Source organism: Propithecus coquereli, unplaced genomic scaffold (assembly GCF_000956105.1).
Source record: "Propithecus coquereli isolate 6110/MARCELLA unplaced genomic scaffold, Pcoq_1.0 Scaffold587, whole genome shotgun sequence".
NCBI classification, from domain to species: Eukaryota; Metazoa; Chordata; class Mammalia; order Primates; family Indriidae; genus Propithecus; species Propithecus coquereli.
The window spans coordinates 306,379-321,135 of NW_012151807.1; the positions used below are offsets into that span (position 1 = coordinate 306,379).

The 14,757-nt window shown below is 56.2% G+C and overlaps 1 protein-coding gene across 1 annotated transcript in view; it reads right to left on the reverse strand.

Annotated features, from left to right (window-relative positions):
- Nucleotides 1–10,449, reverse strand: part of ITPR3 (inositol 1,4,5-trisphosphate receptor, type 3) — a 63,573-nt gene extending 53,124 nt beyond the window's left edge. The window contains exon 1 of the mRNA XM_012658447.1: nucleotides 10,272–10,449. Coding sequence (XP_012513901.1) covers nucleotides 10,272–10,360 — 89 coding nt within the window. The 5' untranslated portion in view covers nucleotides 10,361–10,449. The remainder of the gene's footprint in view (nucleotides 1–10,271) is intronic.
- Between the last annotated feature and the right edge of the window lie 4,308 nt (nucleotides 10,450–14,757).

Here is a 14,757-nt window from a genome sequence, read left to right on the forward strand (position 1 = left end):
TGCCTGGTGGAGAGCGGGGACACAGGAAATACATATCAAGTGAATTAATTCACTTTACTAGCTGTGGAGTGAAGTACACAACAAGCAAAAGATAAGATCCCAGACCCAGGGAGTTTAAAATCTCGTTGGGAAGACAAGTCACATACTCAGAAGAGTAATAATATAAAGAACGTGCATTGGTGCCAACCGGTGGTGCCAGCTGCGGGTTTGTCCGAATTCAGAGAAGGGAGAGGTCAGAGCTTGGCCAATCAGAGGAGGTGTGAAAGCAGCAGCAGGAGCTGCTCAGAGACCTGAATAATTCATAGACTGTTCCGAGAGACAGAGAATCAGATTAGCTGGCAGTCTCTTAGCTAAGCCCTGAGCGGAGGGGACCCAGGATTGATGAATTTTGATTGGGGGCAGGGTGGGGAGAAGACATTGGCCAGGGCCTGGGACCTGGCACTGCCAGGGGTGCTGGAACACAGGGCAGCAGAGAGGTTGTAAGGCTGAAGAGAGGATGGGGGAACCCCCGCACCCCCATCTTGGCTGGTGCACAAGGCCTATGTCAGAGGAAGGAGGAAGAAGCTACAGAGTCGCCTTCCTCAGAGACTCTGTCTGAGGAAAAACCCATCCTCATCCCAGACCCCACCACGTCTCCCCTGGGAACTCCTGGTCTGGGTCGCACATGCCGGGAAGACATGCAAGTTTGGATGCCAAAGTGCATTTCCTACTCGCCCTGGCTCAAACCCCCCTGGTCATAGGTGGGTGTCCACCTGTCCCCGCCCACGCTTGTACAGCTCCTGAAGCCCTGCGGTCTCCAATTCAGCCCCTCCCCAGGTCCAGTGGCCTGCGAAACAGGAGTGCAAACTGAAGCCACTCAGAGAAGGGACAGATCGGGAGGGGAGCATGGCGTTCGGGAGGAGAATTCTAAACAAGGTTGGGAAGGAAAACATGCCAGACCTGCAGCGGAGAGGGACTGGGAATGGTGGGCCCAGCAGAGAAGCAAGTCCTGAAGCAGGGCCGAACGCCCAGGGCGGGGCTCTGGGAGGAAGTGAGTACGAGAACGGTCAGCAGTGAGGACTTGAGAGGCAGGAGTTGGGACCTTCCCAGCGTCCTCCTGGGTCCGAGACCAGCATAACAGGGAACTAGCGTGGCCTGGGACCTGGGCTCCATTCTGTACCCCCCTCCAAGGGGTGACACATTGCCTTCCTCTTTCTGTTCTCCCCCTGGTGTTTAGCACAGCCCCATCTGGTGTGTGTAGGCAAAGAAGGTGGCCTCTGGCAGGATGTTTGCAGGGTCCCAAGGTGCCCCCAAGCCCTTCCCTCCATTCTCCTGTACATACTCGTTAGGACTGAGGTGTCCCAAGAAGGTGCTGGCGGGAGGAGAGGCGGGAGAAGTATTTACAGATAAGCAGAAAGTCCTTATCAGATGGGAGGCCTGGGGCCAGAGGGAGGCCCGAGGGCCCTGGGGCGCCAGACAGGTAAATTTTGATGGAGGAGGAGCCTCAGATGGCGAGGCTGAGATCCCCCAGCCGCTGTATGGTTATGGTGGGAGCGGTTCTGAGCCCCGCGGCCGGGACAGCAGGGTCCGGAGGTCGCCCGGCGCCCGGTGAGCCCGCCCGGCCCCGCCCCCGCGGCGAAGCGAAACTCGCCGCCCCACGTGCAGCCGCCGCCACCGAGGGAGGGCGAGGCCAGCCCCGGCCTGCCCCCGACTGCCGGCGGCCGCCAGGACGCCGAACCTCCGCGGGCGCGCCCGGGGCGGGGCGGGAGACGAGCCGCCTGCGCCCGCGCTTTCCTCCTGTCCCGGCTCGGCTGTCCGCGGAGGGCGGCCCTGGGGGACCCCTCCCCAGCTGGCGGCAGCAGCGTCCCTGGTCTTAGCCACCCCCAGCTCTCCCGCATGGGGGGCAACTGTGTTCATTAAACTAGCACCTGGCGCTGGACCCAGAGCAGAGCTCTCCAGGGGACAGCAGCTGCGGGCGGCACACACCCTGGCTCCCGCAGGTCTACTCCTGCCCCCAGGCAGCCCACTGATGTCACCGTCCCGCCTCCACGCCTTCGCACGACGGAGCCCCATCTCTGCTGCCGTCCAGGCGCGCTCAGTTCCTGAGGGGTTCCTGCCCATTCCCAGCACGGGCGTCGCCCCCATCTAAGGGCTGGCATCCCGGCCACCATCACATTAGAAAAACCTCCCTCCAATGTGAGAGCCCTTTAAGGTTCATAAATCTTTTTACATCCAGTATCTCCTTCCATTCTCACCCCAGTCCACCATGAGGCCCACAGCGTGGAAGGAGCGCCCTGAGCCACAGCCGGTCAGATGAGCGCACACACACAGCCCACGTCTATTCCGCAAGACCCTGCTGCGAGCCTACTGCGTGCTTGGTCCCCAGCCTCCAGAATCTCATGCCCACCACCCTGAGCGCCCTGAGGACAGGAGCCAAGCCTATACCTGTGCACCACACGTCCCCTCCCCCCATTCAGGGACAGCCAGCAGAGGCTCAGGAGCCCTGAGGACAGTCCCTGCTGTGGAGCCTTCCATCCACCGGGAGGCACAAGACCAACGTGAACAGCAGAGGGGCAGGGAGGACGGGGCTCAGGGAAAAAGGGTCCTGGCTGGAGGCCTGTGGGCAGGGCCGTCCCTGAGGCTCCAGAGAGGAGCTGGCTTACAGCTTGCCCTAGAAGGATACAGAACAGGGTGCTGTCTGTGAAATGCCCATGGGGTCTGCATCCCAAGACTTTGGTCTGAGGGAGGAAGGGAAGACAGCTGCATCCCAGGACCTGGGTGGCCCCATTTGGCCCAAGATGGACTTTGAGATCCAGGTGGGGGCCATGGGAAAGGCAGCAGGGCGGGTCAGTGCAGTCTGGAAAGATTAGATAAGGAGGAGGAGGAAGGGAGCTAGATAGAAGTGGGGCAGGTGACTATCAAGGTGCCTGAATCAAAACTGGCCCCACCCTCAGAGCAGCCATGGGAGGGGGAACTCTCAGACTAGCAGAATTCCCTGGCACCCTGCACACCCCGCTGCTCCCTCGCCAGCTGTGGAAACTGGGCTGTGGAGGGGAAATTGAACCAATCCAGGTCACACAGTTAATGGAGCAGCCAGGTCCGGACCCCAGGTCTCCCGACTTCCAGCCTTGGGCACTGGCCACCACTCCACGGATCCAGGCCAGCGCTGGGAGGCCACTCCCAACAGCAGGCACTGTCAGAACGCTGGGATGGGCTGGTGGTGGATGAGGGCGCCGGGGGACCCCCTACTCCAGAAACCCAAAGTCACACCCGGTAGGTGGGAGCGAGGTAGGAATGTTGGGACAGGAACCCAGATTCACTGGCTGGCGTCCCTGGCTCATTGGGAAAAAGAAATTAATCTCCACTTCCCTGCAAAAGCATCCATTTCCTTTACCTCTACATACCTTTACCAAGGATCCACCCTGTGCCACTCGAGGGACCAGGCACTATATAGAATCCATGGAATTTAAAAATGAGCACAGCTAAAGCCTTCAGAGAACTTGAAGTCTAGAAAGTGCAGTAAGCTGCACACTCAGAGAGCCCCAAGGGTCTCTCCAGGAGCAATGGAGACAGCAAAAACAGCTGAACTTGGCCCAGCAGAAATAAAGGTCCCTGCTAGTGTGCCAGCCTTCGGGGCGCCTGCCTCTGCCTCAGGCCTGGGTTTCTAGCTCTCAGGATTGGGTGGGCTCTGGCAAGTCCTGAGGTCAGTCTCCAGCACTGCTAGATACCCGGCAAGATGCATCTGTTAAGGCCAAAGAGAAGACAGAGAGCAGGAGACGAGAGGGAAAGCTGAGAAGAGACAGAGAAGAGGCACAACCAGGGCACCAGCCTGCGCTGGCCTCTCCTGCTCCCCATAACCCCGACTGGATGTCAGGCTGTCCCACTGCTAGACAGTCAGTGGGGCTGTAGGAGCCTCAGCAGGGCAGACCCTCAGGCCAGGCCTGCCCACCTCCAAACAAAAGCAGCCCTGCCAAATCAATCCAGAAAGTGAGGCCATATGCAGCATAACCCCGCCTTCTCAGGAACCACTGTCTCCCGTGGGAAAGAAGGAGGTGGCGGCAGGGCGCCACTTAAGTCTCTTAAAGGAGACTTAAGAGGCTTAAGAGACTTAAGAGGCATAAGAACCAATGTAACGTGTGGACCTGACAGCCTCCTGATTAAAAGAAACCAGTGGTCAAAGACAGACCGAGGACGATGGGCATATCTGACCATGGATTGGACACTGGATGCTATTAGGGAATTATTAATTGATGTGATCACAGCACTGCAGTTACACAGGAGCACACCTTTGTTTCTTAGGGACATATAATGAAGTATTTAGAGGCAAAAAGATGCAACATATGTAATTTACCATAAAATACTTCAGCAAAAAATAGATGTAGCAAATATGACAAAATGTGGGCAATTATTAAGTCTAGATAGCGGGCAGACTGGTGTTCTAAATGGTTCTCTTTACTTTTCCTGAATTATATTTATGCACCAGGTTGGTGGCAGAGGGTCAAAGTGACAGCACAGATGAAGGCCAGAGTCTCCCACTGTAAATGATCTGTAAAGTCTACCCGTTGCCATCATCATCATCATCTCTCAGACAGACTGAATTCTCCCTCCCGTGACCTGTATCGCCCCCACCCCCACAGTCACCAGTTTCTAACTCAGATACGGGAGGTGGCTGTCCTGCAGGCCGGAGGGAGGAGCGATGGCTGCCTGAGTGAGACATGGGGAGAGGCATTTGCTAACCAAATCTGCGCAGGTGTCTGCCTCAAGCACCTGCAGCCGCCCCTGGGCTGAGATTCACGTTTGCTGCCCTTTCTGGCTCTGCCTACCTGCCGCCAAAAACACACAACTGTGATCATTTGCTGCCTCACAGAAGCCCCTGCAATGACAGCTCCTGCCTGTCTCCCAAGTGGAAATCCCTCTGTTAATGCGGCCCCACCCGGTTCCATCCCCAGCCCACACTCTGGCTCACCGTGTTGTGAACGCCCAGCCTCACTTCTGCCCCCACAATCTCTCTCTCAGTCCCTGGTCTGAAAGGCCCTGTGACCTCCTCTCCACGGAACCCTGCTATGTGACCCCAGGCTCCTGGGGTGCTGACTGCAGGGACTTGTGACTACAGGTTCAAATGCTGGGTACCACTTGCGCCCCTAGTGTGACCAGCCTGACATACCCAGGGGGCTCAGAGCTCACATTCAGGGGCCTGTGATGAACTTGGTGCAAATCTGGGCTGCTCTCCTCCCTCCCCCCTGAGGTTTCCTCCCCTCCACTCACACAGCCCGCATTCCCAGGGAAGGGTCCCCCAGTTCACATGGGGTGAAGTCTAGAGAGCAAGGCTGGAGGTGGACATGCAGGGACTCCAGCCATGTGTGCAGAGAAACCCAGAAACCTCCCCGCAAGCTGAGAGCAGAAAGCTGGTGTGGCCCCACCCTAAAATTCAGCAAATCTCCCCACCCCCAACCCAAGCCACCGCCCCACTGAGCCAAGCCAGGGAGGGGACATGGGGTCAGGAATGTAGGGCAGGGCAGAGTGTGAGCAAGTGGCTACAGCAGGATTCTTTTAAGCCAAGGAGCTGGAAGCAGCCTGAGACCCTGGAGTCCCAAGGTGGACGCTGGGGCTCTATCCTCAGCCAACCCCCTCACCGAGCCTCTCTCCACTTCACCCCCACCCATCACATCCTGGTGCTGCCTGGGACCTGGCCAACCTCCAGGGCAGAGGCTGGTCTTACTCCCCAGCCCCCAGGCCACACTCACAGACATGTGACATGGGTCAGACCTTCTGTGGCACAGAGTTTCCTTTCCAGCCCCCTCCGCCACCAGAGAAACATGCAAAGTTAGAGAGAGCCTATGAGGTAAAAGACGTATGTTCTCTTTGATCTCCATTTCTGGCAATTTATCCGAGAGGATAACTGGACAAGAGTTCAGGCATGTATGGACTAGGATGTTCAGGGCAAATGGTTTGTAACAGCAAAAATTTAGAAGCAGCCTGAATGCTGAATACTAGAGTTAATGCTTATTTAATGCTTAAATAAAGGCACAGCATATTATGGGATGCTATGCAGCCATAACAGTAGTGTGCTGGCATGAGAAAATACAGCTTACTGTATCTGAAAAAAGACAGGATACAAAGCCATATGCACAGTTTGATATCATCTGTAAATGTTCATTTCCATATAAAAGGCTAGAAGGTCAATACAGAATGTTAATATAAGTTACAGTGGTATTACAGATAATTTTTTTATTTGAGTTTTTCACATTTTATCAGAAAAAAATATATTTTCAAAAAATGAGTTGCATGGATCAGTGTAGCTGAGGCCAAGACCCTGCCCTGGGGTACAGAACAGAAGTGTAACATCTCATTCCAGCGAAATCACAATTAAGTGAAAGCCAAGGCAGGTCTGAAACCTGCCCAGGGAATGCGGTCGGCACGGGAGGGGCAGTACCCCCCTGGAATTACATGTGTCTTGGAGGCTTAAGGCTCAAAGGGCCCTTACAGACCATCTCTTCCAACTCCCCACTGCACAGAATGGAACAAGCTGGAACTGTCTTGATTACTGATTGCCCAGGGCCTAAAACAGTGCCTGGCACATCGTAGGCACATAAATGTTTGTTGAATGATTTAATGAAGTCTGATGAGGGCAAAAAGACAGGATCTCCGGGCCGAGGGACAAGCAGACGCAGCAGACAGGCTTCCCCACAGCCCACCAGCCTGGACGGGCCCTCAGCTCAGCAGTCCAGACCCTGGGTACACGTTCAAATCACCCAGGCAGCTTCTAAAAGTCCCACACCCAGAGCCCCCTCTGGAGGCATCCATACAGCTAGCCTGGCCTGGGACTTGGGAGCTGGGATATTTTTTAAAGACCCACAGGACATTCTCAGGTACAGCCAGAGCACCTCAGATCCATGCAGGCTGACAGAAACACACTCCGAGAAGGCAGGGCCTTGTCAAAAACACCCAGCAGGTTAGTGGTGAGACAGACACCCTTCCTGAGAGCCATGCCCCTGAGGCTGCCAACGCAAGGACCCTGACGCTGGGGACCTGGGCCTTCCTCTACATTTCCCCCCACACTTCCTGGGCCTCTGAGGGAAGCAGGTCAGGCTGGAAGGTGGACAGGGAACTCCATGGGGAAGAGGCAGGGGTCCCTTCTGACCCTACTCACTGTGATCACCGAGCCTGGGGTGATCCAAAGGCCCTGAGAGCCCCCAAATGGAGTTCCGTGGCCCAGGCGCAGTGGGCAGAGGCGCTCTGATAAATGTTAGGAGCTCAACTTCAAGATCCAGTTCACCTGCTCTCCCCGAGCTTACTCCCTGTGGGTGTAGGCTGCCCCTCTGGGCACTCGAAAGAGATCTTCATGGAACTGGAAGATCTTGAAGGGTCCACCATGTGTTCCTAAGGCCAGTTCTTCCCAGAACTGTGGCCTGAAGCCACATTACATCCGCCTTTTGGTGGCCCTGATCAGCAGCTCCAGCCCTGGCTTCTGTTGTTGCCACCTGGGGTGAGGGGCAAGGCAGTGGCACTGGCCAGGCTTTCCTGCCAAAACAGGCATGGGCCTGCTTTCCCGTGCTGGCCAGCAGTCTCAACCACCCCAGGATCCACTCCCCAGACCCCTCCCGTCCTCCCAAGCCAGCGTTAACATACAATCTTCACCAGGAGCTCTAATTATCTAGGAGGCTCTAACTGGCCTCCTCTACTTCAAACTGCAGAGCTCTGGCCGCAATCTGAAGGCTGCCCCAGCCTCCCTCTCCCGCCAATGCCCCCTTCCCATCTCCCCAGCTGACCTGGCCCACCTGCCCACCAAGGCCACCCCTGCCTTCCAAAAATTCATTCACCAGCCCTTGCTGGGCACCTCCTGGACACTGGGCACTGACCTAGCCCGGGTACTCAGTCAGATCAGCCTCCGGGTTCAGACATGGGCACCAACAGCCTTGGGAAAGGCAGAGGAGACCCAGAGTTGAGAATGGAGGCAGAAAGATTCTAGGGAAGATTGGGCAGACAGAGAATCACTTAGAGCACCTCCAAACCTTAATACACCAGTGCCCCGGGGGTCTAATTAAAATGCAGATTCTGATTCGGTAGAACTGGGCATGGGGTCTGAGAGTCTGTATTTCTAACAAGCTTCTACATGATGCTGAAACTGCTGGACTGATGACTATACTTTGAGTATCAACAACTTACATCATTTACAAATCCTTCTTTCCTTGACTCTAACTTCCTCAGAGGTGAGAAGCACAGCCCCGTTACCGCCCAGTCCCCAGCACCCAGTGTAGTGCCTGTGTTTGTGCAGAATATATGAATGGTGTGATTAATTAGTTAATCCTGGTAAAAGGCCCGGCATTAGACAGGCCTACAAGGAAACCTCCAATGACACGATTAGCACCAGAGAGCAGTCTGTCCAAAGCAGTCTGAAAGCACAGAGGAGAAAGGGTTAACTCTGCCCCGGGGCGTGGGGGAAGTTGTATCTCTCCAAAGAGGCCACTTCGCACTAGATCTTAGAGGGTGGGACAGATTTACTCAGGTGGAGACTGACTAAAGGGCAGGAGCAACACAGGAACAAAGGTAAAGAGACCGAGAGCCTGGGCCAGGCCACGGGAACAGAGAGTAGTGTGGGGCATCTGGAGCTTCAGTGTATGAAGAAGGTGTTGAGAAAAACCCCGAAAATTAAGGTGGGAGCCTGCACATGTTGGGCCGGAAGGGTGGGTGGAAAGTCAGGAGATGCTGGAGGTGTTTGCCCAGGGAAGGTGCACCCCGGGGTAGAGGGGCTCTCAGAGGTCACCAGGACCTGCCCCAGGATCAACATGGACTGGATCAAGCAGTTCCTGGGGCAGAAAGGGCCAAGGTGGAAGTTATCTTAGGGAGCAACAGACGGTATCCCTTGTGAGGGAATGAGCCCTGTGTGAGGGCAGGGCAAGGAAGGGTAAGATGTTTTCCCTGGTTCCGTTCAATCTCACAGGTGCTTAAAAACCACGCGCTATGTGTTCAGCCCTGAGCCAGGCATTAAGCAACAGAGGAGACAGTCATTTCCCGAAAGTCCCCAGTGCTGTTCAGATACTAGGAAGGGACCGCCACACCCTCTCCTCCTTCCCTCAGCATGACAAATGTTCACTATGTACCTGCTGTATGCAGGCCTTGGCCTCAGGGCAGCCAGGGCCTGGTCAGGGCTCTCTGCAGGAGGCCTGCACAGATGCTGGCCCAGATGCGGCTCCACCCCCATCCTCTCGGGAACTGGCCAGAAGTCAGATCCAGTGGGAGTGGACAGACCGGTGGCCAGGGATTCCACATCTGAATGTGGGGGGAATAAAAGAGCCCTGGAGGGTGCTGCAGTATGGCAAGCAGGGCACGCTGGGATTCCCAGTGGGAACCCCCTGCTGGCAGAGCCAGCCCTCCAAACCCGCAATCCAGTCCCTATCCAGCAAGACTAAAGCTTAACTGCCAACAACACTGCAAGAGACCAGGGGAGCCAGGTGACAGCCCACTCTACTCCCCATCCTCAGCGACTCACCCAACTGCTTCCCTGAAGATAAACCCATTCTCTCTGCCGAATTTCTCCCCTGCCCACCCCTGCCCACCCTCGCTACAGGCAAGAGACATGAATTGATTCCCTGTTTATCCAGCCCAGACCCTGGGGGGTGGCGGCCAGAATTAATTAATGTTTGCAAAGTGCTGGAGACAACTTGGGACCAGGGACCCAGGGGCGCCAGATGACCTGCGCAGGAAATTGACGGCGAGAGCGGGGAGAAAGAAGGGGGGCAGTTGGCCAGGACCCGGGACGCCTGGAAAGAGAGGACTGAGAAGACACTCCTCCTGAAGGGGGGCGGCACAGGGAGACAACTGCGAGGAGAAGAGGCGACCCCTCAAAAGCACCACAACATCGGTAACAGGATTCAAGGCTCGGAGCTGAGGCTGCCGCCCCCACAGCTCCGCCCCATCCCCAGAGCCGAGCGCGTCCAGGCCCGGATGCCCTTCCCCAGCTCAGGCTCCAGCCACCCACCGGCCCGCCCCCGCGACCACCTGCAGAGGAAGTCTCGCCCCGTCCGCTCCCTCCGAAGAAAGGCGCGCGCGGGAGGGTGGAGGCTTCGAGGGGGGCGCCTCCCGCCAGCTCCGGCCGGGCGCCGGACTCCTACCTGAGCAAACACTTCACTTCCTTTCTGTAAAAGAAGGAGCAGAGCCGGCCCCCAGCTCCTTGGGGCTGGGGACGTCCAGGTCCTCTGTCGGGGAGCGGCGGTGGCAGGACGCACGCAGCTGGCACCAGGGCCCGCGGCACCCCCGCCCGCCCGCGTCCCCCTCCGGCTCGTTTCACTCACCCCAAAGTGCTGATGAAGCCATTGACCGAGCCCTCGGCGTACAGGGAGACGATGTCCCCGATGTGAAGAAAGCTGGACATTTCGCTCATGGCTGCGTCCCTCCGGGGCCCAGGGTGGCAGGGGCGCCTAGGGTCGCGTGGCCAGGCTCAGTGCGGAGGACCGGGGTTCTGGGGGTGGGTCGTGGCGCGCCCCCACGTCGGAGCCTGGCGCTCGGCGTGGCCGGGGCGGGCTGGCGGCCACCGAGCAGGAGGCGGCGCGGCGGCGCGGCGCGGGGTCCGGGTGAGGATGTGCCCACGTCTTGGCGCGCCCGCCGCCCGCCGGCCCGGCCCGGCCCGCGCGTACCTGCGGCGTAGAAGGAGCAGGAAGTCTGGGGCCGCCACACACATGCAAATTCCGCCCGGGAGGCGGGGAGGCCACACCCCAACCCCCCCGCACCCCGCCGCGGCCGGCCCGCCGGCACCCATGTGCACCGGCCCGCCTCCCGGCGCCCCTCGCACGTCCGGGGTCCGGCCTCCCGCACACCCAGTGCGCCGCCAACCCTCATGACTCCCCGGACACGCTGCGTCTGGGCAGTCCCCGGGCTCCCGCAGGCTCGCGGAACTGCCATCCCTGGGAGGCCCGGCCGCAGCCGGGGGCTCTCCGCCCTCGGGGTTCCCCGGACCGTTCACTTCCCGGCCCTCGGGTCGCCGAAAACCAGCGCGGGCGCGCGCGGATGGGGGAATCCGGCGCCCCGCAGGCACTGCGGAGAGCCGCGCGCTGAGGACGCGCCCCGGAGCGTCCTGGTCCGGCCACCGCGCGGTCTCCGCGCCCAGCTGAGAGCCGTCTGGCGCCCAGAGGCGCGCTCATCCCTTTGCAGCGCGAATCAGGATTCATTTTTCTCAGCGTGAAAAGCCTTTCATTGCACAATAGAAAGTTCTCGGGCTTGGAGGGGAAATGAAGCAATGGGGTGGGTTTTGTTTTTTTCTGTCCGCATTCCTGTGTACAAAGAGATCCAACTTCCGAATCAGTTCAGCCGCTCCCTCTCCAGGAGTTGGCTACAAAACTTGGCTCCTTCTTTCCTTTAAAAAAAAAAAAAAAAGTGGGGGTGAGGGGGAGTTACCTTCGCTAGTTAGTAGCGCACCCAAGCGCCAACAATGACAAGTCCGGGTGCCGGCCCTCTGGGAGTGACCCGCTGCGGCGCCGCCGGCGGACTCTGGCTCCCAAAGTCCTGCCCTCAAACTCACGTCCCAGGCTCGCTTACTTTCTGTTCTGTTCCCCGGGTGCTTGGGTGTCTGCTTCCTAGTCCTTTCATTTGAACTCCTGGATAGGGTACCCGCTGCCACCCCCATTCGATCACACTTGCTCCCTTCCGACCCCCACCCTCTACTTCCTGAGGGGTGGGGGCGGGGGGCGTTTGTTCCTGGGAGAAAGGGAGGAGGGGACTCGGGGACCGAAGCAGGAAGAGAGACCCGCGGAGGGGTGGAGACAGTTCAGAGCAAAGAGCTGCCGACCCGGGCGCGCAGAAGAGCCCCTGGCGGTGCGTGTTTTCACAAAGACCCCTGGAACCTGGGAGGGGAGGACAGCTCTGGGATCGCTAAGTTGCGTGTTCTACAGTTTTTTCACCAGAGCCACTGTAAAAAATAAGTTTTACATCAGCCTAGTCCACATCTTCATCTGTATATAAGTGAAACGATAGCTTCACAAAACAACACTTACCCTTTTGACCTGTGATGCATTCTGATATTTTCTATTCTTTATTTTATTTTGTTTATTTATTTTTTGAGGCAGAGTCTCGCTCTGTCCCCTGGCTAGAGTGCTGTGGTGTCAGCCTAGCTCACAGCAACCTCAAACTCCTGGGCTCAAGCCATCCTGCTGGAACTACAGGCCAGTGCCACCAAGCCCAGCTAATTTTTCTATTTTTTGTAGAGACGGAGGTCTCGCTCTTGCTCAGGCTGGTCTCAAAACTCCTGAGCTGAAGCTATCCTTAGGCCTCAACCTCCCAGAGTGCTAGGATTACAGGCGGGAGCCACCGTGCCCAGCCTGATATTTTCTATTCTGTTTCGGTTGTGTTGTTGTTGTTGCTGCTTTAATACTGGTTGTAACCCACCAAATTGCTTTCAAAAGTGTACCAAATGCTATTCAGCTTTAAGAAACAATGGTGATATAGCACCTCTTGTATACTCCTGGATAGAGCTGGAACGCATTCTACTAAGTGAGGTATCCCAAGAATGGAAAGACAAGCACCACATGTACTCACCATCAAACTGGTATTAACCGATCAACACATAAATGCACATATAAGAATAACATCTATTGGATGTTGGGCAGGGGGGAGGGGGAGGAGGGGACGGGTATTTTCATACACAAAGAGTGCAATGCGCATATTTGAAACTCGGACTTGGGGGGGAGGGGGGGGCAAGGGCAACATACGTAACCTAAACATCTGTACCCCCATAATATGCTGAAATAAAAAAAAAAATGTACCAAATGGGTTGCAAATTGCACTTTGAAAAACTTCATCCAGGCCACTGTGCCTAAAAGAGATGACCAAAATCCAGAGGAGCGCCAAACATCGAGGCCACACAGCAGGTTCATGGCAACTGGAGGCGAAGTTTAGCCCAGCACCCTCCACTGCCCCATGCTGGCTGAGCTGCAGCTGCCCACACCTGGAGCCTTGCTAAGAAGGACCCCCCCCCATAGTTTCACTTGCTCCCAGGAGTCAGGAGGGAAAATATGCATTCATTCCATCGAAGTCCTACTATGTGTCCGGCCTCTGCTGGGCACCAGGCTCTGGTCAGGCTGCCAACCTGGGCCCAGTCACCTTTTCTCCTCCAGACAGGGTGGATGCAGAAGGATGAGCTGGAAACGCCTTCAGGACCTGTGCCTTCCTTGCCCCAGCCTCAGCCGGGGGTCCATCTCCTTCCTCTCCTGAGATGCAAATCGACGTTCTATAACTCAGCCCATGTCTCACAGCCAGGAGGGGAGGTCACTGCACTTCAGCCCTGTCTGGCCCAAAGCGCATGCCCTTGGTTTGCCCACCCCTCCCCCAGCCTGGGAGAGCTCTGAGCCTCTCTCTCCACCAGGCAGGAGGCACAGAGGTGGGTCGAATGCCTCTCTACCTGACTGAAGTCCTGGTGGGGAGGCCGTTCCCAGCCTCCTGCCAGACACATTGCTTCTAGGAATTTTTCTGGAACATGAGGTCCGTGCTGTTTCCACAGGAGCCACCCCTGGGTTCCAGTCCCCTATCACCTGCTTCTGCCAAGTCAGCTCCACCGTAAGCTCTGGGTTCTGAGGTAGAGTTTGTTAAAGAAAGGTTCAGCTGGTTAAAAAAAAAAAAAAAAAAGTTTAAGAAACAGATGGTACAGCTCCAGTGAGTTCACTGCCCTGCTGGGGCTGGGGGCGTGCCCGCACCTCCTCACTGCCCACAGAACAGAGTCTGCATGCCCTAGCCCAGCGCACCAGACCCTCACAGCCTGCCTGGCTGTGCCCTCTTCTCCCCACCCCTGCACCCTCTGCGGCCACCGGGATTGCTCCTCAAGCAGGAACCATGCTGTGGACGGGTCAGGAGCTCAGGCTCTGGCTCTTAGAGGCCTGGATTTGAGTCCCAGCCCTGCTGCTCTCTGTGGCAATTCTCTCAACCTCTGTTTCATCTGGTAAATGCGGAGAGTGTCCGTGTGAGGGAGTGTGAGCCCTCAGCGAGCCCTCAGCACGGCATCCCCAGGCAGGACAGAGAACGTCATTCTTGTTTCCCAGGACCCCATCCACTCCCATCCCTGTGCCCAGGCTGCTGTGGCTCCCTCCTTCCCCTTTTCCATTTCCCATGGTCAGAATAAGGTCTCCTTCCCTAGAGTACTGGGGCATCAATCTTTTAAATATTATTATGAAATATTGTAAGAAATAATAGATAAAAATATAGTGACTGCCCTATACTCTTCCTCCAGCTTTGTCAAATCTATGTATTTTGCAAAATTTTGTTCTAATTTTTTTAAGAACGAAAACTTAAAAATTCAGTTGAAGTTCCTTATGCACACTTCCCCGACTATATTCCCCTTCCTTTCCCTCCAGAGACAGCCACTATCCTGATTTGGGCGGCTATCATTTCATGCAGGTTTTTATGCTTGTAACATATACCAATGTATCCATAAACAACGTATGGTATCACTTTGCAGCGTCTTACGTTTCGTATAAGTGGTATCACCCTGTATGCATCCTTTGGTACATATAGCTGCTGTGTGATAGTGCACTTCCTGACCGCGTCACAATTTGTTTATCCATTTTGTTGGTGACAGGTCTTAAAGACCTAAATTTTGCCATTACAACAATGTTGCAGTAAATATTCTTGTCTCCTTGTGCACATGCATCAATGTATCAAGGGTAGTGTTGTTCAAACTATGTATTGAGGCTCATTAATGGGTTAGAAAATCAACTTACTGGGTGAAGATCAGCATTTTTAAAATTCAAAACTGATTAGAAAATATCAATGTATTCTACATCGCCAGGGTAACTA